The 23,826-nt window shown below is 40.0% G+C and overlaps 1 protein-coding gene across 1 annotated transcript in view; it reads right to left on the reverse strand.

Moving 5' to 3' along the window:
• The window catches only part of JHY (junctional cadherin complex regulator), an 80,931-nt gene that overhangs the window by 34,245 nt on the left and 22,860 nt on the right, over nt 1-23,826 (reverse strand). Inside the window, exons 3-4 of the mRNA XM_023742972.1 lie at nt 6,165-6,266; nt 4,875-4,988 (exon numbers count right to left, since the gene is read on the reverse strand). Of these exons, the coding sequence (XP_023598740.1) occupies nt 4,875-4,988; nt 6,165-6,266 (216 nt within the window). The remainder of the gene's footprint in view (nt 1-4,874; nt 4,989-6,164; nt 6,267-23,826) is intronic.

Raw genomic sequence — 23,826 nt, forward strand, 5'->3', positions numbered from 1 at the left:
GTGCATTGGAAGAGAATGTATACTTAGCTGCTGTTGGGTGGAGTGTTCAGTATATGTCTATGAGATCAAGTTGGTTGATTGTAGCATTTAGCTCTTCCGTGTCTTTGTTGAGCTTCTTTCTGGATTTTCTGTCCTTCACCAAAAGTGGTGTGTTGAAGTCTCCTACTACTATTGTGGAGCTGTCTATTTCTCTTTTCAGTGCTGTTAGAGCTTGTTTCATGTGTTTGGGAGCCCTATCATTGGGTGTGTAAATATTTATTATCATTATGTCCTCCTGGTGTATTGATCCTTTAATCATTATATAGTGTCCTTACTTATGCTTTGTGGTGGATTTTACTTTAAAGTCTATTTTGTCAGAGATTAATATTGCCACTCCTGCTCTTTTTTGAATGTTGTTTTCTTGATATATTTTTTTCCATCCTTTGAGTTTTAATTTGTTTGTGTCTTTAAGTCTAAGATGTGTCTCTTGTAGGCAGCATATAGACGGATCGTGTTTTTTTATCCAGTCTGCCACTCTCTGTCTCTTTATTGGTGCATTTAGTCCATTTACATTCAGTGTAATTATTGATAGGTATGAGTTTAGTGCTGTCATTTTGATGTCGTTTTTTGTGTGTTGTTCACAGTTTCTTTATTCCACTTAACTTTCTGTGCTGGGACATTTTTGTTTATGTATTTTCTTTTGATCTTTTTCATTGTTGTTGATTTTGTGTTTGCTGAGTCTTTATATTCTTCCAGTTTTTTATTTTGACTTGTAGGATTGTTAGTTTCCTTTGTGGTTACCTTAATATTTACCCCTATTTTTCTAAGTTTATACCAGTCTTTTATTTGTTTATATTGCCTGACTTCCTCTCCATATGAAAAATCTATGTCTAAAGTCCCTCTTTTTTGTTTTAATCTTGTCATCTTTTACGTATTGACATCTGTTTCCCTATTTTCAGTGTTTTAGCTTTGATTTACTTTTGTGACTTCCCTGTCTGGGTTGATATCTGGTTGCTCTCTCCTGTGTTCTAGTCTTGGGTTGTTATCCGATATTATTGATTTTCTAACTAGAGGACTCCCTTTAGTATTTCTTATAATTTTGGTTTCGTTTTTACAAATTCCCTAAACTTCTGTTTATCTGGAAATGCCCTAATTTCACCATCATATTTGCGAGACAGTTTTGCTGGATATAGAATTCTTGGCTGGCAGTTTTTTTCCTTCAGGGCTTTATATATGTCATCCCATTGCCTTCTTGCCTACATGGTTTTTGCTGAGTAGCTTGAGCTTATTCTTATTGACTCTCCTTTGTAGATGACTTTTCGTTTATCCCTAGTCGTTCTTAAATTCTCTCTTTATCTTTGGTTTTGGCAAGTTTGATTATAATACATCTTGGTGACTTTCTTTTGGGATCTGCCTTATGTGGGGTTCGATGAGCGTCTTGGATATCTTGTCATCTTTCACGATATCAGGGAAGTTTTCTGCCAACAAATCTTCAATAATTCTCTGTATTTTCTGTCATCCTCCCCCGTTCTCGTACTCCAATCACTCGTAGGTTATTCCTCTTGACAGAGTCCCACATAATTCTTAGGGTTTCTTCATTGTTTTTAATCCTTTTATCTGATTTTTCCTCAAATAAGTTGGTGTCAAGTGCTTTATCTTCAATCTCACTAATTCTGACTTCCATTGACTCGATTCTCCTCCTATGACTTTCTATTGAATTGTCTAATTCTGACATTTTATTGTTAATCTTCTGGATTTCTGACTGCTGTCTCTCTATGGATTCTTGCAGACTGTTAAATTTGTCATTATGCTCTTCTCTAATCTTTTTAATTTCCTCTATTGCGTGTTCTGCGTTTTGCTTAATTTCCTTCCTCATTTCTTGAAGAGTTCTGTATATTAATCTTTTGTATTCTGCCTCTGGTAATTCCAAGAAATTTTCCTCCTCTGGAAAATTTCTAGATTCTTTATTTTGGGAGCTCGCTGAAGCCATCATGGATTGCCTCTTTATGTGATTTGATATTGACTGTGTCTCTGAGCCATCAGTAAGTTATTATATTTATTTATTTTACATTTGCTTACTATGTCCTCGCTTCTTGTTTTGTTTTGATATCCCCAAATATGCTGCTCATATGAGCTAGTTTAATTATTGGCACCTTTGAAGCTCTAATGTCCTCTCACCAGGTGGTTAGATCTGTTACTAGGTATGTGAGCTCAGGAGTCCGCCTACTCCTCCTGTATGGATTCAGCTCAGGTGCCCAGGTAGATAGCTGCCAACTGTGTGGTGTAGGCTCTCACTTACAGTCCTAGACAGGCATGGGTGATTGGTGTAGGCACAGACATCTGACTGCAGCAGGGGGACACACTCTGAGCAAGGCAGGGGGCTGACAGCTGCCCCTGAGTGTCCAGGTGGAAGGTGTGTCCCTGTTCCCTAGAGTGTGTAGGTGGGTGGGTTTTGCAGCCGGACTATTAGCACTTAATGCTGTTGGCTGTAAGGACTGGGGCGCACCTCTTATTTCATGGCTAGGTGGCGTGGGTGGAGCCACCAGTCCTCAGGCCCCTGATGTAGGTAGATGAAGACCTTGCTTAATGGGCAGAGCAGTGTCATATGGCAAGAACCTGCCACTTTACAGCTGAAACAGTTGAAGTTAGAGTTCTGGTATATACCCTGTTGTACTGCAGTAATGAGGGCCTACGCTGTTGAGATGGGCCCACACAAGTCTATGCAGGGGAAAGGCACTTAAAGTCTGTGGATCCCTTATGCCTGTGCCTAGGCAAAGACACTGTGCCTACCCTGGGTTCCTGGCTTACGGGAGCTGGCAATTTATTTTTTCCTGTTTGTTAATTTGTTCACTCTCCAAGACAGGGAGAATGGGTCCGGGCTTGTGATGCATCCTACTTCTGGCCCAGGGGACTCGACAGTTGCTGAAGCCGGTCAGGGACCCAGTGCAGAGCAGGGAGCGGGGAGGTAAACGGGAGAGAGTTTTTTCCCTAAGGGGGGGTGTTTTTGATCCGCGTGGTAGACCATACACAATTACCTATCTTTTGCCGATAAGGGCTGCTTCGCACTGGTTCTGGGTGGCCGAGTAGACTCTCTGGTGTTGGGTCTCTCCCAGTGCAGAAAACATGCCTCCTGAGCACAGCTGCTTGCCTGCCTCACCGCTCACCCCCAAGCTGATCACACCTGAAGGACTTAGGCTCTTGCCAGGTCAGGTCTAGGAACTCCTCGCTGCTTCCGAACCATCTCTCCCTCCCACTGCCACTCAGTCTGGTTCCTCAACTGTGCCTTTGATGTTCAGGGCTCCCAGATTGCCATGTATAATTGAATCACTTGTTTTTTCGGGTCTTTGTTGTAAGAGGGTTTACTGGAAGTGTCTGACTACTCTGCCATCTTGGCCCCGCCTCCTCAAGACTGTAATCTTCATGGAAGCAGACTGCCACATCTTTCTCTGGCAAAGCAGCTGGTAGGTTCGAATCGTTTGATCTTTTGGTTAGCAGCCAAGGGCTCCTTCTGGTAAAGATTACAGCATAGGAAAATCTATGAGGGAGTTCTACTCTATCTTCTATGATCACTATGAGTCAGAATCAACTCAACGGCAACTAACAACAACAAGTGCTGTCCTTACCTGCACGAAGTTTAATCCAGTTGGTGGAGTAAGATATACCCACCACACTGAAAATTTAAATGGTACGTGGAGGTTATGACAAACACAGAGTAACTGCTGAACTCTATTATAACCTTATGGGACCACTGATGCATATGCAGATGTATATGGACTTTATGCGACACACACATACACATACATGTATAACAAAACAAGGAAGAAATACTAAAAACAATTACAGTCTTTATTTCTGCAACTGGTCACGTGGTCATAGCTGGTATTTAGAACCAGGGCTTCAAATCCGTTCATTCTGGTTCGAATCCCTCCTGAGAATTTTCATTTCTAACAAGTTCTAGGCGATGCTAATGCTGCTGGTTAGGGACAATTCTGAGAAGCACTAGTAGAGCATTGGTTCTAAAAATTTATTATATATAAGAATCACCTGGGAATCTTTTTAAAATGTAGATTCTGACTCAGTATATCTGGGGTGGAAACGCAAATTCTCAGCAGGGGTTCAAAGCAGAACAAACAAGTTTGAAGCCCTGTTTAGAACTACCTTTCTCCATCACCCAAAGAGATGGTTTAGACTGTTCCTCTTTTCTAACTTCTCTGAAGCTGGGATGAACTTTTTTTTATTGTTACTTTTATCATTGTACATAGTTTAACTGATGATGCCAAAAGGCTCTATAGACTTGGTGATTTCAAAGGGCTCATCCCTTTTAAAGCAGTGATAAAACCTGCTCAAAGAGTGACTATTCCACCTAACTCCATACACCAGTTCAAAACGACATCAGCTGCTAGTGCTCTTTCTGTCTGTCTCTCCCAGACAAACAGCCAGTGGGGACAATTCATAGCCAACTTCCCTAAAATTGCATTATGGTTTCAAATGAGTAAACCTATGGCTAAAATGGATGTCATTATGCTAAATTACCAGTTGGTAGGCTTCCACATTCTGAAAATGAGGGTTCAGTGAGGCTCTAGGGATTCCTACCTATCTTTAGGGATAGTGTCCCTCCATCACCTAGGGATTTTGTGTAATTGCCAAGTCCTAAAAGAAACAGACTCAGGAGCAGCACAGAATTAGGCATTATTTTGGAAAGGTGATGATTGTTTTCCTCTAGAAAATAGTATCTTTGGAAAAATGATCCATCAGGGCAGAAGGTAGTCTTACACATAGGAAGGTGGATAACCATTCTCAGGCATAAGAATAAACCCCTAAGTATATGAAGGCAGTCACTATTATATTCACCAGTATCCCCTGAAACACACTTAAAATTCAATCTAGCAGGTAACCTTTAGCTGTTGGGCTCTTTGATGCCATTTGTCTTCAGGATCGATGGCAGCATTTTCAATCTCTTTGGCATTCTGAATAGGTGTCTTGTCAGTTACTCTGATGGGGTAGGAGATCTAAGAGGGTAAAACATATATAACATGTTAACTGGATTCATTTTAGTCTTAAGAGCCATGAGGTTCAAGTCTATGTACTCTAGAAAGAGGTCCTACAGGGCTAGGGTTTATTGTCAGTTAATTTCAAGGATTCAGCTCTTCAGTCCTCAGGGCCCTGGATTGTTCCCAAGGAAAATGGGAATAAACAGTGTTTTCTCTTGCAGGCATGATGTGAGAATTGACGCTTCGAGGTTAAACTACTAATTTATTTAAATAATAAGGGGACCCGAGCTCAGAACAGTTACCTGGACTGGATGATGCAACTAACATTTGAAGAAATAGAAACATGATGGAACAACACTATATTCCAGGGTTATGACAACAACAACAATAGCAACAGCAATATTTAACATATACTGAATTTTTATGGTGTGCCAGTAGCTGTCCTAAGCACTTAGCAAGTAACATATCAGTTAGCCTTGACAACAACTTCATGAAGTATGTACTATTATTATCCCTTTTTTGCAAATGAGAAAACTGAGGTATAGAGAGGTTAAGTAATTTACGCAGTATTAACAGCTGGTAAGCAGAGCAACCCTGCAGTCTGACTGCAGAGCCTGAACACTGAATGATTTTGCTAAACTAACTCACTTGTTAGAAACATTCTTATCCTTGAATTGCTGGATTGTAGTTTTGTATTTAGTAAATTTGAACTATGTAGATCAGTGGCTCTCAATTTTAATTATCCATTAGAATAACCTGCGAAACTTTTAAAAAATACTAATGCCCTGGTGCCACCACAGATATGAGTATACTTTTGACCCCCCAAAACAAACAAACAAAAAACCCAAACCCATTGCCGTCAAGTCAATTCTAGGCGTCTAAAATCTGCAGCCAGGTTTGGGAACCACCGATGAAGGCAGCTACATGGGATTCAGGCCCCCAGATTATTCAAGAGCCCTCCAATGGCTCAGCTGGCTACCTGTTTTAAATCAAGAAGTGCAATCATTTCTGTGGTACATGGAATTCTAGCCATCAGGTTACATTTCCAAAAGCAAACTTAAAGTTACAGAATTTTAATGTTGGAAAAGATTCAGGATGTAGTCTAGTTCAACCTCCAGCACTTCTATACCATCTCTGGTAGACATTCATCTGCTCTCAGCCTGAATACATGCCCCTTCTCTTGGTGGGAGTTACCTGTTTGTCGGTCTTAGGATGTTTAGAGATCTTCTGTGGGTTGAGGGGGAGGAAAGGATACAGCTTCTCTTTCCGTGGGACACCTGGTCCTTTCAACCATCCCTTGAAGTAAAATATTAGGTCTTTTAATCTCTGTTTCATGGCTGAACATATCCCATCACTGAGCAACCTAAATGTTAAGAAGCTCTTCCTTATACGAACAGAAATATAACTTCCTGCAACTTCTAGCCCTCTGCCCTCTGGAATGAGAGTAAGTCAATCCCTCTCGCAGACAACAGCGCTAAACATTTGAAGCTGACTAAGACTTCTCTCCTAAGCCTTCTCTTATTTAGAAGAACCATCTCAAATTTCTTTGACATTCCTCCTGTGACACGTTACTTAGGTTTGGCTCCTCTGGCCACTCTTTGGTTTATCACCTATAAATGCTGTTATGTTTAAACTCATGTAATTAACTTTTAAATTTAGATTCAAGACTTTACACTTGTTTTCCTACACATCCTTTGGTGGGCTGTGTAGTATGAGAAGGAGCAATTTCTAACAATGGAGAGAACATGGGATTTAGAATCTGTCATGTTTGTGTTCAAATTCTTTCTGCTGCTTACTTTTACTTATACTTATGTAGACTAATATTCAGTACAGAAAGAGGCAAAAATATTTGTTAAAAAATAAGTAATAAGTAAATATTTGACAAGGATGTGACCTCATATCTTACAACTTAATGTGGCTCCCATGGCATAAGAGAAACAGCTTTTTGTTTATTTTATTTTAGGTATAATCTTATCTTTACCTATCTCTCACTGTCATGATTATTGTGATCATATACACAGATGAGGCAAATAGGTGGTATGGAAGTTTAAAAACTTAAAGGTTGATCTGAAAATGGGAAAGAATGAAAAGAAAACTTATGTTTTGTACTTGAATTTTCACTGCTTATATGAGGAAGAAAATGCACTATTTGTTCACGGAATTTTTCTGATTACAAATGGAAAGAAGCAACAAGGTTTGGATGATGATTGTACAAATGGAAAACTTCACAATACCATAAGGCCACTGAGCTTGTAGTTGAACTCCAAATGCTGCTGCTCCAGGACAGCAACCAGCACCCATGTTGCCATTTCCCACCCCTCACACAGTGCTGGTTCAAGAAACACTAGATGACTATAAAAGGACAGCATTTGTCATCATTATTGCACAGGTTTCCATCTCTTACTACCATGATGTTAAAAAGAAAACAACTCATCTGTCCCGGAGGAGAAATGCAAGGTCAAGGGAATAAAAATCTACATAGGCTGCCTAAGCAGGCAAGGAAATAATAATCCTTCTTCAAACCTTGAAGAGGTGATGGCTCTGGGGAACTGGAGTCTGGGAGAAAGAAAAGTGGAGCTCTTTCATAGGCCTGCCACTAGGATGTTTGATTCTCTGACTTTTGTAAAAGCTGAGTGAAGTAAAGCGCACTTGGTTTAGTAAATTCAGTTTTTCACTAGTGATATTATTTGACTGAGGATGATGGAATCTCTTATAAACTGTGCTAAAAAGTTTATAAATTAAAAATACACTATCCTTTATATAGTAACAACAGAAAGTTTACACACAGGAAAAATTTTAAAAAAACTCTTTGATGGTTACCAGGGATGGAAAGGGGAGGGAGGGAAAATTACCAAAGAGATAGTAGACACGTGTTTATAATATTGGTGAAGAGAAAGACAATACACAATATGGGAGAAGTCAGCACAATATGACCAAGCCAAGAGAGGACACTGAGAGGAACACAGGAATAAAGGACAACTATGGTCAACTACTGGAGCTCTGGTGGTGAAGTGGTTAAGAGCTCGGCTGCTAACCAAAAGGCTGGCAGTTCGAATCCACCAGCCACTCCTTGGAAACCCTATGGGGCAGTTTTACTCTGTCCTATAGAGTTGCTATAGGGTTGCTATGAGTCAGAATCAACTCGACCGCAATGGGTTTGGAATGGGTTTATGGTAACTGCTACAGAATAGACAATCCTGCAACAATAGAAGAAACGATAATCTATAAATGAATAGATAGATAGATAGATATGCCAAGAGGTGAGGGATGGTGTAAGGGAGCACACCCACTGGCAGATACAGGTTCCATGGTGGAAATTTCTAAATACATGACTGTAGGTGCTCCTCATATGTTAATATAGACAATACAGCACACAAGTGGCAGTCGGGGAAACCTCGTAGATATAGCTAAACACCTGACAGGATGAAGTTTCCAGGCTTGAAGGCAAAGATCATAGACTCAGGGGACATCTACGTCAATTGGCACAACATAGTTCTTTTCTTTTTATGGTACTTTATATGACGGTTTACAGAACAAATAGTTTCTCATTAAACAGTCAGTACATATATTGTTTTATGACATTGGTTAACAACCCTATGACATGTCAACACTCTCACTTCTCGACCTTGGAGGACCTTTTTTTTTTCTTTTTGGTGAAAATATACATAGCCAAAGTTATAACATTTCAAATTTTTTTCATGTAAAATTCAGTGATGTCGATTATATTCTTCCAGTTGTGCTGCTATTCTCACTATCCTTTTCCAGATTATTCCATCACCATTATCTTCAACTCACTGCCCCTAGGCTTCCCATCAAAACTTTTGAGTTGCTGTTGTCAATTTGATCTCACATAGATAATTCTTTTTTTTTTTTTTTTTTGTACCTTAGATGCAGGTTTGCAGAACAAATAGTTTCTCATTAAAGAGTTAGTACACATATTGCCCTATGGCAATGGTTAACAACCCCACGGCATGTCAACACTGTCCTTCTCAACCTTGAGTTCCCTATCACCAGCTTTCCTGTCTCCTCCTGCCTTCTAGTCTTTGTCCCTGGACTGCTGGCACAACATAGTTCTTAAAGACAGTGTTCTACATCTACTTTGGTGAGTAGTGTCTGGGGTCTTAAAAGCTTGTGAGTGGCCATCTAAGATACAACTATCAGTCTCTTCTAGTCCAGAGCAAAGGAGAGTGAAAAAAACAAAAGATGCTCAAGGGAGCAATTAATCTAAAGGACTAATGGACCACATGAACCACAGCCTACCTGTGTGACCCCGAGACCGGAAGAACTAGATGGTGCTCAGCTACCATTACGGATCTCTCTGGGAGTACAATAGGGGGTCCCAGAGTAGGAGAAAAATATAGAACAAAAGTTCAAATTCACAAAAAAAGACCAGAAATACTGGTCTGACAGAGACTGGAGGAACCCCCGAGACTATGGTCCCCAGACACCCTTCTGACTCAGAATTGAAGCCATTCCTGAAGTTCACCTTTCAGTCAAAGATTAGGCAGGCCTATAAAACAAACAATAACACACGTGAGGAATGGGCTTCTTAGGTAAATCAAGTATATGAGATCAAATGGGCAACACTTGCCCAAAAACAAAGATGAGAAGGCGGGAAGGGACAGGAAAACTGGAGGAATGGAACTGAGTAACCCAGGGTGGAAAGTGAAAGGGGGAGAGTGCTGAAACAATGCAGGATTGTAAGCAGTGTCAAGAAACAATTTGTGTGTAAATTTTTGAATGAGAAACTAATTTTCTCTGTAAACTTTCACTTAAGGCACAATTTAAAAAAACAAAAACAAAAACACTCTCCTGTTTCCTTTAGGTCCCTGAGTGGTGCAAATCATTTGTACTTGACTAACCTAAAGGTTGGCGGTTTGAACGCACACAGCAGCACCGTAGTAGAAAGGCCTGGCGATCTGCTTCCATAAAGATTACAGCCAAGAAAGCCCTATGAAGCACAGTTCTACTCTGTCACACGCGGGGTCGTCATGAGTCGGGGGTCGACTGGACGGCAGCTAACAACAACAACGATGCTTCCTTTGCCCAGGAAAGTAGGATATACAATATTTCCATGCACAGGCTGTTTTGGTGGAACTCAGTGACTGAATCAACCCAGCGAGAGTCTGTGAGCAAGTAAGGCATACTTCTACACTACCTCTTTGAAAGTGGAATGGGACACAACCTCTGTCAGCTATTTTTTTATTTTTTGTGAACCATTCTATTAATACCAATCAAATTGAGAAAATGATCAAATGAAATTGCATTTTGAGCATCATAAGCTGTGTAATGTCTATTCTGTTAAATTGGGGCCTATAATTGCTTCTCTACTGAAAAGATACAACAAAGACAGCAATCATGGCATGTCATTATCCCGGACTAGAAAACCGGCCTTTGCAGGGAGGACTTCAAAGGCTTGTGGTTCTCGAATTGCATTTGGCTGCTATTGTTGAAGCGCAGGCCATCTTGATTAGGTGTTTACACTGAGGTAAGGCGCGGAGCAGAAAGTCTGAGTGCCTGGGTCTAGAGCCATTAAAAAATTGTACATTATGTTCTTTGCTTTGAAGTGAGGGTTTGTAGGTAGGAAAGCAACTCAGATTGAGTACAGCTGAGCTAGATTGGGCTGCTGCTTTTCTCTCAAAGAAACTCATCAAGTTCTTAGAGAATCAGGCAGCACCACACAAAAAAGTTGACGTTTTACCAAAAGCTATATGTGAGTTACTGTATCTACAGAGACCTACACAGTGAAACCTGTTTAAATAGCATTCACCATAAATTCAGCAACCACAGAGGTTCTGCCCCCTTTTTTCCTTTATATCCTGTTTTTATTACTGACTTTAGGTGTTGTGGGAAGCAACATTAATTTATTAGTTTCTTTGTTATTCTCCTTCCTTGGTGACATTGCCAACTAGCACTTATCTGAATTAAATAGGCCAAAAAGGCTGACTTTTTAATGTAGTTTTTGCTTAGTATCATTCCAACGTTATCTGTTGTTTAATCCCTCTGTTCCAGGCACAATTCCTGGATTCAGTGAGCTTTTCTTTGTTAACTTGGCTAATGAGTGAGCTGAAGTATTTATTTCACTGTCCCATTTCTAAGACATTTTGCCACATGCTGGTTTTTGCCTGCTAACATCAGCACTGCTGCTGTCTGTGTTCATACACGGCCAGCAAAAGAGCCTGAGACTCCACAATATAAGCAGCCTACCACTGTGGGTCTTCAGCACCGATACTGAGCACAGCTGCTTCAGTTATCAGGGATTTGTATTAATTATCCAGATATTTAGAGACGAAACACATGAACTATTTTGGCTCTGCTGCTGGCCGCTTTCTCCATCGTTATAGAACACTTCATAATGTATTTTCAGTATAAGGTCCTTGAGCTTTTAAACCCCCAAACTAATTATGTCAGTCCCCTACTTAAAAACGCGTCAATGCTTTTCCACTGCCCTTAATCTTTCAAGGTTTATAAGGCCCCATAATGAGTCAATGACAGAATCCTCACCTTCCGTGCAGGAGACCTGGGTTCAATTCCCAGCCAGTGCACCTCATGTGCAGCCACCGCCCGTCTGTCAGTGGAAGGTTGCGTGTTGCTATGAAGACAAACAGATTTCAGCAGAGCTTCCAGACTAAGATGGGCTAGGAAGAAAGCTCTCTCTACTTCTGAAAATTGGCCAGTGAAAACCCTGTGGATCACAACAGTTTGATCCCTACCCAATCATGGGAATGGCGCACTACTGGGCAGTATTTCATTCCATTTTACATGGAGTTGCCATGAGTCGGGGGCCAACTCCAAGGCAGCTAACACCAACAACAAGGCCCTGTATTCTCAGGCTCTGGTCTACTGCTTCAGCCTCAACTTCTTGCTCCCTTGTTACTAAACTCTTTCAGTTCTGCTGATGGGCTTTGCACACCATTCTCTCTGGGCGTACACACATACGCCATTCTTTGCCTGGAAATTCCGCTTCAGCCGGCTTCATCTGACCAATCCCATTCACTGTTCCCGTCTTGGCTGAAATATACCTTCCGCCAGGAAACCTTCCTGACACCCCAAAGTCGGTTACAACAGACGCACCTGAGCACTCTGCCTTAGTACTTTACACTTCCACTTTTGTAACAAGTATCCCCTGGCAATTATGCTTGTTTTCCCCTCTAGACTGTAAGTCCCATGAAGGCAGGAAACAGGAGAGACAATAGGCAGGGCTGCAGTGTTGTACTATTCTCAGGTGCTGTTGAACATAGGTGAATGCACCTACAGATAGATGCTCAGTAAATATGACTGAATAAAAAGATCAAACCACATTGTTCACTGAACTTCACAGTTTCCACATACATCAGAACACATATGATCGACTTGTTTACCTGGTTATATTTCTGGTTTATATTAAAGACAAGTGGCCGATTATCAACAAAATAAGGTAGAAACTAGGACCTCATCTCCTACTCCTCTCCCCCTTGCTCACTCTGGCCCTGGCTCACAAGCCCTCCAGTCCCAGGCCTTTGCGTTTGCTATTCCTTCTTTCAAGAATGTTCTTTACCCAAATATTTGCCTGGTAAGCTCTTTTATCTCCCTCATATCCTTGTCAGGGAGGCCTTGCCTCATGACTTATTTGAAGTTGTAATTTCCCCACCCAGCACTCTGTACCCCTCTGCTCTGTAGCACTTACCACCTAATACACTATTTGGAGTCTCTAAGTGGTGCAAATGGTTAATGTACTCAGCTGTTAACCGAAAGGTTGGAGGTTCAAGTTCACCTAGAGGTGCCTTGGAAGAAAGGCCTGGTGATCTACTTCTGAAAAATCACCATTGAAAACCCTATGGAGCATAGTTCTACTCTGACACATATGGAGTCTCCATGAGTGGGAATCAACTGGACAGCAACTGGTAATACACTATTTAATTTATCTATTTTTTCTACTGTCCATCACCTCCTAATAGAAAGTAAGCCCCAAGAGGGCTGGGATTTTTGCTGTTTTCTTCAATGATACATTTCAAGCAGGGCTTCAAACCAGTTCTGCCTGGTTTAGTCATGGCCGATGAAGCAAAACCTGAATGGACCCGAATTTTTAAAATGTGGGTGAAGCAAATGGGAAAAATTATAGGTCAAAGCCCTGCTAGAAACTTAATCTCCCTCTTAGAAAGGGCACCATGCGCGTTGCATAGCGACCAAATCTCTTGACCAGCAGAGTTGGAAACAGCGGTGCTCTGCTCAAAGACGGTAGCCGTCCACATCCCTTTGAATGTGTGTCATTCTCCAAAGTCCTGGCAATAATCCAATCTTCTGCATCAGGCTCCTGAAAGGGCTCACTACACCTCTTCCGAGTCTCCCATACCAAGGCTTCGACCTGCAATTTTTCCTGTTCTGCCTATCATTCCATTTCAGCCAAATCTAAAAAATTCAGGTATGTGCCAATTTTGCTTCATTGTCCATAACTGAACCTGTTCAAAGCCTCGATTTCAAGCACCCTAGGACAATGCCTGACACATGTTGTTGTTACTGCCGTCTAGTCGGCTCTGACTGATGGCAAACTCACGTTCAGAATGAAACACTGCCTGCTCCTGTGCCACATGATCATCAGCATGTTGTGGCCACTGTGTATTTTGAGTGCCTTCCAACTTAGGAGGCTCACCTTCTAGCAGTGTATCAGACAGTATTCTGCTGTGATCCATAAGGTTTTCATTGGCTAGTTTTCTGAAGTAGGTTGCCAGACCTTTCTTTCTAGTCTGTCTTAGTCTGGAAGCTCTGCTGAAACCTGTCCATCATGGGTGACCCTGATGGTATTTGAAATACCAGTGACATAGCTTCCAGCATTATAGCAATACACAAGCCACCACAGTGTGACAAACTGACAGACTGTTGTTGGTCTTGACAAATAATGTACTTTTAATAAATATATGTTGAATGAATGAAATTGGCCATTTTTCAAGAATGTGCAAGAGATCTTTTATAGGAATACCTCACATGTAATACAATACCACATATGTAACCTTATATAAAGCTTGTTTATCCAGCAACCTGAACTCTCCATAACACAACTAAGAACATGTACGTATTCTGACTCTAAATGTCATAGTAGAAATACAAAAATCATTTGCTACAAAGCTGATATGTTGTACTCAAATTGCTCCATTGATAGAATCCTTCAATGATTCCATAGCAGCTAAAGGAAAGGTCCAACTCTTTAGCACAGTGGTTCTCAAACTTTACTAGGCATCAGAATCACCTGTAAGGCTGGTTAGAACATAGTTTGTTGGGCCCCGTTCCAGAGTTCCTGATTCAGTGTAAGTCTGGAATGGGGCCCAAGAATTTGCATCTCCAACAAGTTGTAGGTGATGTCAATGCTGCTAATCCAGGGGCCACACTCTGAGAACCATGGCTTTAAAATAACACACAAGGGCCCACATGAAAGGTACCTGTACTTCTCTAGCCTAACTACTCACAGGCCCATCCTTGTAATTGAGTCACATCCAACACAGCAGTATCCAACTTCTGCTTAATGAAGTTGCTGGTTAAGTGACACTTTCCACTCCTTCTTTAAGATATCCTAACTAATGCCCACAGCTAAATGCTCATGGCCTGTAGGCTACTCTAGTCTGTCCTGGTACTTTTATTTATTTCCACTACTTGAGTTGTATGTTTACCAAGAGTCTTCTGTGTTTGTTCCCAAACCTGTTTATTCCTTTTGTAATTGTTGTTAAAAGTATGAAATTTATTTAAAGATTACAAAGTCTGGAAAAAATATGAGAATAGAAAGAAAGCTGTTGTGTTAATGAAAACTAAGTTAAATGATTCAGAACGATCCAATAAAAGCAGGTGGCAAAATAACGTGTGGGAGAAAAGACTGTACAAGATCAGGGAAAACAGTCACAGAAATCTAGAGAGATTATGTTCTTAGATTGTTTCTAAAGGGTTTCTAAGTTCTCACTTTGCTCTCCAGAAATCAAAACTGGAAATCACAGAGTGAGTTGATGTGAGAAGGACAATGTGAAACTCCAGTCCACAGAATCTGCACTAACAGACAGGCCGTGGCCTATCAGTGTAAGACTGGTGAATTAATGTATATTTGTATGTTTTGAGTGAAAATCAAATTATTATTATTATTATTTTGATGAAGATATACACAACAAAACATACACCATTTCGACAATTTCTACCTGTACAATTCGATGACAATGGTTACATTCTTTCAAGTTGTCCCACTTTCTTGATATCCTTTTCTGTGAAAATCAAATATATAAAGTATGTAGTAAATGTTTAAAAAAAAATCTGCCTTAGCCAACTTATTTGATTAATTGACCCACTACTACTCTACCGGCTGTTTTCTATTTAAAGACTGTCTTTTCATGCCTTCGTACCATTGCATGTGCTCACTTTGCCTGCATACCTTTGCTGTTCACCTCCATCTGTTAACTTCTTCCTCCTTGTAAAGATTAGTTAAATGATTACCTCTTCTGTGAAGTCTTACAGACAGACTTGGGTATTTTTTCTTCTGAGTGGCTCTAGGACCTTCTGTGTCTCTAGTGTGAGGAGCCCTGGTGGCACAGTGGTTAAGTGCTCAGGTGCTTACCGATAGACTGGTGGTTCAAATCCACCAGCTACTCTGTGGGAGAAAGATGTGGCAGTCTGCTTCCCTAAAGATTACAGCCTGGGAAACCCTATGGGGCAGTTCTATTCTGTCCTATAGGGCTGCTATGAGTCAGAATTTACTGGACAGCAATGGGTTATGTCTCTGGTATAGCAGTTATACTTTGGTATTGCCTGCTTACATGTCCATTTCCCACTAGGCCATAAGCTCCTTAAGAACAGATACCACAGACTCACAGCAGTCTGTGTCATTTAACAAAGAGGCGAAGAATCTGCTACATCTCCATAGCTCCTGACTTCATTACAGAACAGTGCAATAGCTGGCACTCGTCAGTATGCTCTGTCTGAGACAGCGCAGAATGGTTAGGTACACTAGTATATTTTTGAAAGCTATCCTTAAACATGATAAACTATGTTAAATTTCTGGTTTTCAAAAGGGCATGCTTTAGTTACATGGGAAGTTTTCTCTTCATGGATCCCTTCTCAATAATGTCGAATTAATGAAGTGTCACTCTCTATATCATACAAATTGGCAGTTAAGTAACTAAATGCTCAACAGTGCATACAAGAAAGCTGCCTTAAGAAATGCCTAGCATGGATAAAACCATGAAGTTCAATTTCAATTACACTATTATAAGTGCTCTTGTTGTTACACAGGACAAAAAAAATCTATCAGTGAACACATATGGAGTGTCTGCTTTGTAGAAGAAGAATTTTTACAAGCCTAACAGGTGAGGTATGACTCAAAACACCATCAAACTGGAAGAATTCTATGCTTCTAATTAAATATAATTTTGAAAATATTATCATAATTTCAGTGAACATAAACCTTAATTTTATAGACAAAAAAAGTTTCATTAAATTCAAAACTATGGAAAATAAGCACAATATAAGACTCAGATATTAACCGTATCTGGTTCCAGTTGTCTTCGAGTTGGTTCCGACTCCTGGAGACCCCACATATGTCAGAGTAGAACTGTGCTTCAAAGGGTTTTCAATGGCTGATTTTTTGGAAGCAAAATGCCAGGCCTTTCTTCTGAGGTGCCTCTGGGTGAACTCAAACCTCCAAACTTTCAGTTAGCAGCCCGTGTGTTAACCTTTTGCACCACCCAGGGACCAACCTTACCTGGTTACCAAAAACTAAAACCAAAACCGACTGCCATCGAGTCGATTCCGACTCATAGCGACTCTATAGGTCAGAACAGAATTGCCCCATAGAGTTTCCAAGGAGCACCTGGTGGATTCAAACTGCCGACCTTTTGGTTAGCAGCCGTAGCTCTTAACCACTATGCCACAAGATTTCCTTACCTGGTTAAAAACCAAAAACCAAACCCATTGCCGTCGAGTCGATTCCGACTCAAGGCGACACTACAGGGCAGAGTAGAACTGCCGCATATGGAGACTGTCAATTGACTCCATAGAATAGAGGAGGAAGATAAGGCTAAAGAGTCACTTGTTCAAACGTGTAATAAGTGCTACCACTTACTGGATTATGTTACAGAGTCAGGATTTTATCCCAGACTGTCTGACTCCTAAGTCAGTGTTTTGTTTTTTCTCTCACCGTATCGTGTTGTTCCCTACGCAAGAACGCTGCTGTTAAGGCTGGGGCAACCAAAAGCTCTTCCCCCAGATCGTGCATAGTCTTCTCTTTCTCATCATTCATGTCTCAACTAGAATGATATCGCCTCAGAGAGACTTTCTTCAAGCACCTGAACATCCCATTCATACACCCCCATTACTTAGTTGAATAAAGTTTATTCAGTCTCCTTCACAGCGTTTATCAGTACCTGAGACTACTTGGTCACGTTTCTTGTCTCCACCACATGATGACTGGGATGGAAGCTCTTTGGAGATAGGGCATGTTTGTTTTCTGTTACGTCCTCAGCACTAAGAAGAGTACCTAGCACGTAGTTGGTGCTCAGTAAATATCTGTTGGCCAACTGACCTACTGTCTCAGCAACAACCACAAAGATGTGTTGATCCTCAGAATGGATTAAAAAAAAAAAAAAACCCCAAACTATTGCTGTCAAGTCAATTCCGATTCACAGCGACCCTATAGGATGGAGTAGAACTGCCCCATAGGGTTTCCTAAGTTGGAATCGACTTGACAGCAATGGGTCATCTTTCCAGACGCAGATTGCCACATCTTTCTCCCAAAGAGTGACTAGCAAGTTGGAACCGCCAAACTTTCAGTTAGCAGCTGAGTGCTTAACCACTGCGTCACCAGGGCTCCTTTCAGAATGGATAGTGGATTCTGTTTAGGGCTTTATATTGTCTTGATGACTCTAAGTAATTGAATAACCTTTCTATATTCACATTTGTAAGATACCTGTAATTTCTTTCTAAGAAATAACAAAGGAAGAGCAGAATAACATGTATAGAGCACTTATAGCTCTTTTCTGAACCCACACTAAATCTCTACTTCATCAATCTTCAAAATCACATTAGAAACAAGATTAGCTCATTTTTCAAGTTTTCCTTTAATGATAGACCATAAATGAACTCAAAGTCTAATAAGTTTCAGACATACAGATACTTTTGACTACTGAACAAATCATGAATAAAAGTAAGCACTGAATGTTTACCAGCAAAGTTATTTGTTGACTGTGATACTTAGGTGCCCTCTAGTGTGTGTTGGTTTTTACATCTGTTCCTTGCTTCACACATTATGTGATTAAGATCATATGTATTCAAAGATGGTTTTTCTAGTGCATTTTAATGTAAAATCAACGAATCTATGAAAAATGGCAAAAAGATTGTGGAGCAACTGACTATAAAATTCCTCACAATGGCTCTACTCTGAATCATAATTTATAAGCAAAAAATGCAATTTTTTTTGAGCAATACCTGGATGGGGGTGTGAGGGGTGTGAGGATGGGAGGATGGAGAGGTAGGGTAGGGTATGAAGTTGGAAGAGCCAATGCAAAATGTTGCAAGTTATAAATGTTTCTCCCCTATTTTTTTTTTTTGGTGCTATTCTTTAGTTTAATTTTTTTAAAAGGTAATAAATAGAAATGGTTCAAAAATAAAAGCTGTAAAACGGGATAAAGTGAAAAGTTGTGCTCCTATTCCTTTTGTCCCTCCATCGCCTACAATTAACCACCTATGTATCCTTCAGCGGGTTTTTTATGCATACCAAGCAAATATAAATATATGTCTTTTTCCCCCCACTTTTTAACTTTGTAAATACCGTTATACAACTTGAATTTTTCTCCTAATAATAAACCTTGATAAGTCGTCCATGCAGTTCTTAATGTCCTCATTTACTTTTTAACAGCTGCAGTGTACTCTGTTGCATGGATGGGCCATATTTATTTAATTACTCCCTAAATGATAGACACTGGGGGTGGTTTCCAATCTTTACTGTCACAAATAAGGCTGAAACGAACAAGCACGTATAAATAAGGCTGAAATGAAAAAGCTTATACAGATGTTATTTCACAACTGTACACATATAACTAAGATAAATTCCTAGGAGTGGAATGTGTTGGGTCAAATAAAAATAGTAATTGCTAGCACTTACATAGTGCCTGCTGTATGCCAGGCATTGATCTAAGCATTCTACATATACTAGCCCGTTTATTTAATCTTCTTAATAATCCTAATGAGGAAGGTGCTATTATTATCCCCATTTCACAGATGAGGAAACTGGGGCACAAAGAGGTTAAGTAACTTGCCCAAGACTAGACAGCTAGCAGGTGGCAGTGCTAATATTCAAACCCAACCAATCTGAATCCAGGGTCTATGCTGTTGATCATTATGTTTTTCTTCCTCAAGGAGTGTATAGCTATTAAAAGTTTGTCCCCACAGGAGTTATACCCATTTATCTCTCACCAGCTTGACTATACTTTTTCCTCACCTGTTTATCAAACTTTTGGTTTTTAATGGTCAAATTATAGGTGAAAAATGGAATCCCAATATAGTATTAGTCTGCATTTCCCTTTTGACTGAGATTGGGTATCTTTTCATACGTTTAAGAGTCATATGTATTAACTTCTGTGAATTGCCTATTCATATCTTTTGTGAATTTTCCTATTATGTTTTTGAAAACAGATTTCGAGGAACTCTTTATATATTAAAGATAATAGTGCTTTGTTTGTGATATGAACTATTTTTCCTAGTTTGTTCTTTATATTTGGGCTTTGCGTATGCTTTTTCCTGCAGAAATTTTTGACAGGGATGTAGTCTAATTTACCAGTCTTTTATAGATTCTGAAAGGTTACAAGATAATTTTCCTATTTTTTATAGTATTTTTTATGGTTTAGTTTTAAAAAATTAATTTTTTAGAACAAAGCAGGAATTCAGTCACATTTATTTTTATAGATTCCTTCCATTATAAGCAAAAGAAAAGGCAAAAGGCATAGAAATTATATATTTCAGTGAGAATCATGTAAATCATTCCTAGATAATAATAAACCACTTTCCCATAAGCAAGCCATACATATTTTCTTAACATAAGGTGATTTAAATGAATTTACAGCCAGGGCTGGCAAACCACTGCTATGAACTTCCTTGTATCTTAAAATAATGCACACAAAAAAATTAATTGCTTTTTTCTTAGAAATTTAACAAATTACATAAAATTTAGAAAGCATAGTCAAAAGGAATAAAATTATTCATTGTATAAACACCTAGACATAACCACTGTTAACATTCTGGCATCTGTCCTTTGATTTCTCTTCTATGCTATTTTCTGTGTTTGTATGTGTGTACTTTTTGTACAGAGTGGAATTATATTTTATGTTCTGTTTGGAAACCAGCCTTTTCACTTTACAATATGTCATGGTTTGAATTATGTCCCCTCAAAAATGTGTGTATCAGTTTGGCTAGGCCATGATTCCTGGTACTGTGTGATTTTCTTGTATGTTGTAAACCTGCCTCTGTGATGTTAATGAAGGAGGATGGGTGGCAGTTGTGTTAGTAAGGCAGGACCTGATCTACAAGACTGGATTGTGTCCTGAGGCAATCTCTTGAGATATAAAAGACAGAAGTGAGCAGTGAGACAGGGGGACCTCATACCATCAAGAAAGCAGTGCCGGGAGCAGAGCGCATCCTTTGGACCGGGGTCCCTGCGCAGAGAAGCTCTAGTCCAGGGGAACACTGAAGAGAAGAAGGCCGACAGAGAGAAAAAGCCTTCCCCTGGAGCTGACATCCTGAATTTGGACTTTTAGCCTACTTTAACTGTGAGGAAATAAACTTCTTTTCCTTAAAACCATCCACTTGCAGTGTTTCTGTTATAGCAGCACTAGATAACTAAGACACAATACATCATTGACATGTTTCTATGATATTAACTATATGGCAATATTTAGTAGTTCCATAGTATGTATGGGTTTCCCATGATTTTTTTTTTTTAATTTTATTGTGTTTTAGGTGAAAGTTTACAGCGCAAATTAGTTTCTCATTCAAAAATTTATACACAAATTGTTTTGTGACATTGGTTGCAATCCCCGAAATGTGTCAACACTCTCCCCCTTTCCCTTTGCACGTGTCCATTCCACATGTTCCTCGTGTCCATTCATCCAAGTTTCCTGTCCCTTCCTGCCTTCTCGTCTTTGCTTTTGGGCAGGTGTTGCCCATTTGGCCTCGTATACTTGATTGAACTAAGAAGCATGTTCCTCATGTGTGTTATCATTTGTTGTACAGGCCTTTCTAATCTTTGGCTGAAAGATGGACTTCGAGAGTGGCTTCAGTTCTGAGTTAGCAGGGTGTCTGTGGGCCATAGTCTCAGGTGTTCCTCCAGTCTCTGTCAGTAACTTTGGTCTTTTTTGGTGAATTTGAATTTTGTTCTACATTTTTCTCCCGCTCTGTCTGGGATCCTGTACTGTGATCTCTGTCGGAGCAGTTGGTAGTGGTAGCCAGGCACCATCTAGTTCTTCTGGGCTCTGGCTAGAGGAGGCAGCAGTTCATGTGGTCCATTAGTTCTTTGGACTAATATTTTCCTTATGTCTGGTTTTCTTTATGCTTTTTTGCTCTGAACGTGCTGGGACCGATATTTGTATCTTAGATGGCCACTCACAAGCTTTTAGGACCCCAGACTCTACTCACCAAAGTAGGATGTAGAACATGTTATGAACTATGTTATGCCAATTGACCTAGATGTCCACCAAGACCATGGTCCCCAGCCCTCAGCCCCAGTAAGTCGGTCCCTCAAGGTGTTTGGATGTGTCTAGGAAGCTTCTATGACTTTGCCTTGGTCAAGTTGTGTGCCTTTCCCTATATTATGTGTTGTCTTTGCCTTCGCCAAAGTTAATTTGTCTACTAGTTAGTGATTTCCTAGATAGTTCTTAAAAGAGCATAATGCTCACAGCAGGCATTTTTTTAACTAGTCAAGCTAAACAATTGTTTGGTTTTAAGAAGACTTCAGGGGATATTTTTGGTTTAAGGTTTAAAGACTATCTTAAGGCTAGTTTCAGGGGTTCATCCAGCCTCCATGGCTCCTGAAATTCTGGAGTCCATAAAAATTTGAGATTCTGTTCTACATTTTCCCTTTTTACATCAGGATTCTTCTGTAGATTTCTTTGATCAAAATTGTTCAGTAATGGTAGCTGGGCACCATCTAGTTCCAGACTCATGGCAAAGGACACAGGTGTTCATGAAGGCAATTAGCCACACGTTCCGTTTCCTCCTCTATTCCTGACTCTCCTTTTTTCTCTGTTGCTCTAGGCAAACAGAGGCCAATTGTTGTTGCTTGGATGGCTGCTTGCAAGCTTTTAATACCCCAAGCACATGTGGTAATATTGGTGAAGAGAAAAGCAATACAATACATGGGAGAAATCAGCACAGCATAACAAAGGCAAAGGAAGACACTGAAAGGAACACAAGAACAAAAGGCAACTATGACAATTACTATAACATAGACAATCCTGCAACAACAGTATTAACAAACAATAATTTACAGGGATACATAGGTAGATAGATATGCTAAAGAGGCATGGGAAGGTGTAAGGGAGCACATCCACCTGCAGATATAGGTTAGGTTGTGGTAATCTCTATATACATATTTGTAGATGTTGCATGTATACTAATATAGACAATAGAACACACAAGGGGTACAATCATGGAAACTTCTTATGCACAACCAAACACCTCCTGGGATGAAGATAGTAGGCTTGAAGCTTAAGGACCATAGACTCGGGGGAAATCTACATCAACTGGTATAACTTAGTGCATAAAAACAACGTTCTACATCCTACTTTCGTGAGTAGCGTCTGGGGTATTAAAAACTTGTGAACAGCCATCTAAGATACAACTAGTGGTCTCTTTCCATCCAGAGTAAAGGAGAATGAAGAAAACCAAAGACTTAAGGGAACAATTGGTCCAAAGGGCTACTGGACCACATGCATCACAGCCTATATGATCCCGAGACCAGAAGAACTAGATAGTGCCCAGCTACCACTATTGACCCCTCTGGCTGGAATCACAATAGAGGGTCCCAGACAAAGTAGGAGAAAAATGTAGAACAAAAAATCAAATTCATAAAAAAAAGATCAGACTTACTGGCCTGATAGAGACTGGAGGAACCCCTGAGACTATGGCCCTGAGACACCCCTCTGACTTGGAACTGCAGCCATTCCCAGAAACCACCTTCCAGCCAAGCAGTAGACAGGCCTATAAAATAAACAATAACACCCGAAAAGAACATGCTCTGTAGAACAAATAATTATATAAGACCAAGAGGTCAACATTTATCCAAAAAAAGATGAGAAGTCAGGAAGGGGTAGGAAAACCAGGCAAAAGGAAACAGGGAACCCAGGACAGAAGTGGGGGACTGCTGACATAGTGTGGGGATTGCAACCAATGTTATGGAATACTTTGTGTACAATTTGTTGAATGGGAAACTAATTTGCTTTGTGAACTTTCACCTAAAACAAAATAAAATATTAAATTAAAAAAAAAGACCCTAGGCACTACGCAATGAACAAGCAGGTAGAACAGAAGCACTAAACACAATATTAAGCCAATTAACTGGGATGTCTCATCTCTCATTACTCTTTATTTCCAGAGCTTGTTTTATTATTCTTGCCTATTTTCATATGAACTTAATAATCAGCTTTTTAAGTTTAATTAAAAAGAAAAACACTTGTTGACAGTTTTATTGAGACGGTGTAAACTTCTTATATTTTCAGATCTTCCAAAATACAACACACTACTTAAGACCCTGTATGAATCAGCTGGGCACTGACGTCTGCAACAAAATCCTGCATTAAAAAGATGGGTTTCCTGACTTTGTAATGTAATTAACATTTATTTATTCATTCAACAATATTTC

This window comes from Trichechus manatus, unplaced genomic scaffold (assembly GCF_000243295.1).
Source record: "Trichechus manatus latirostris isolate Lorelei unplaced genomic scaffold, TriManLat1.0 scaffold00227, whole genome shotgun sequence".
In the NCBI taxonomy this organism is placed as follows: Eukaryota; Metazoa; Chordata; class Mammalia; order Sirenia; family Trichechidae; genus Trichechus; species Trichechus manatus.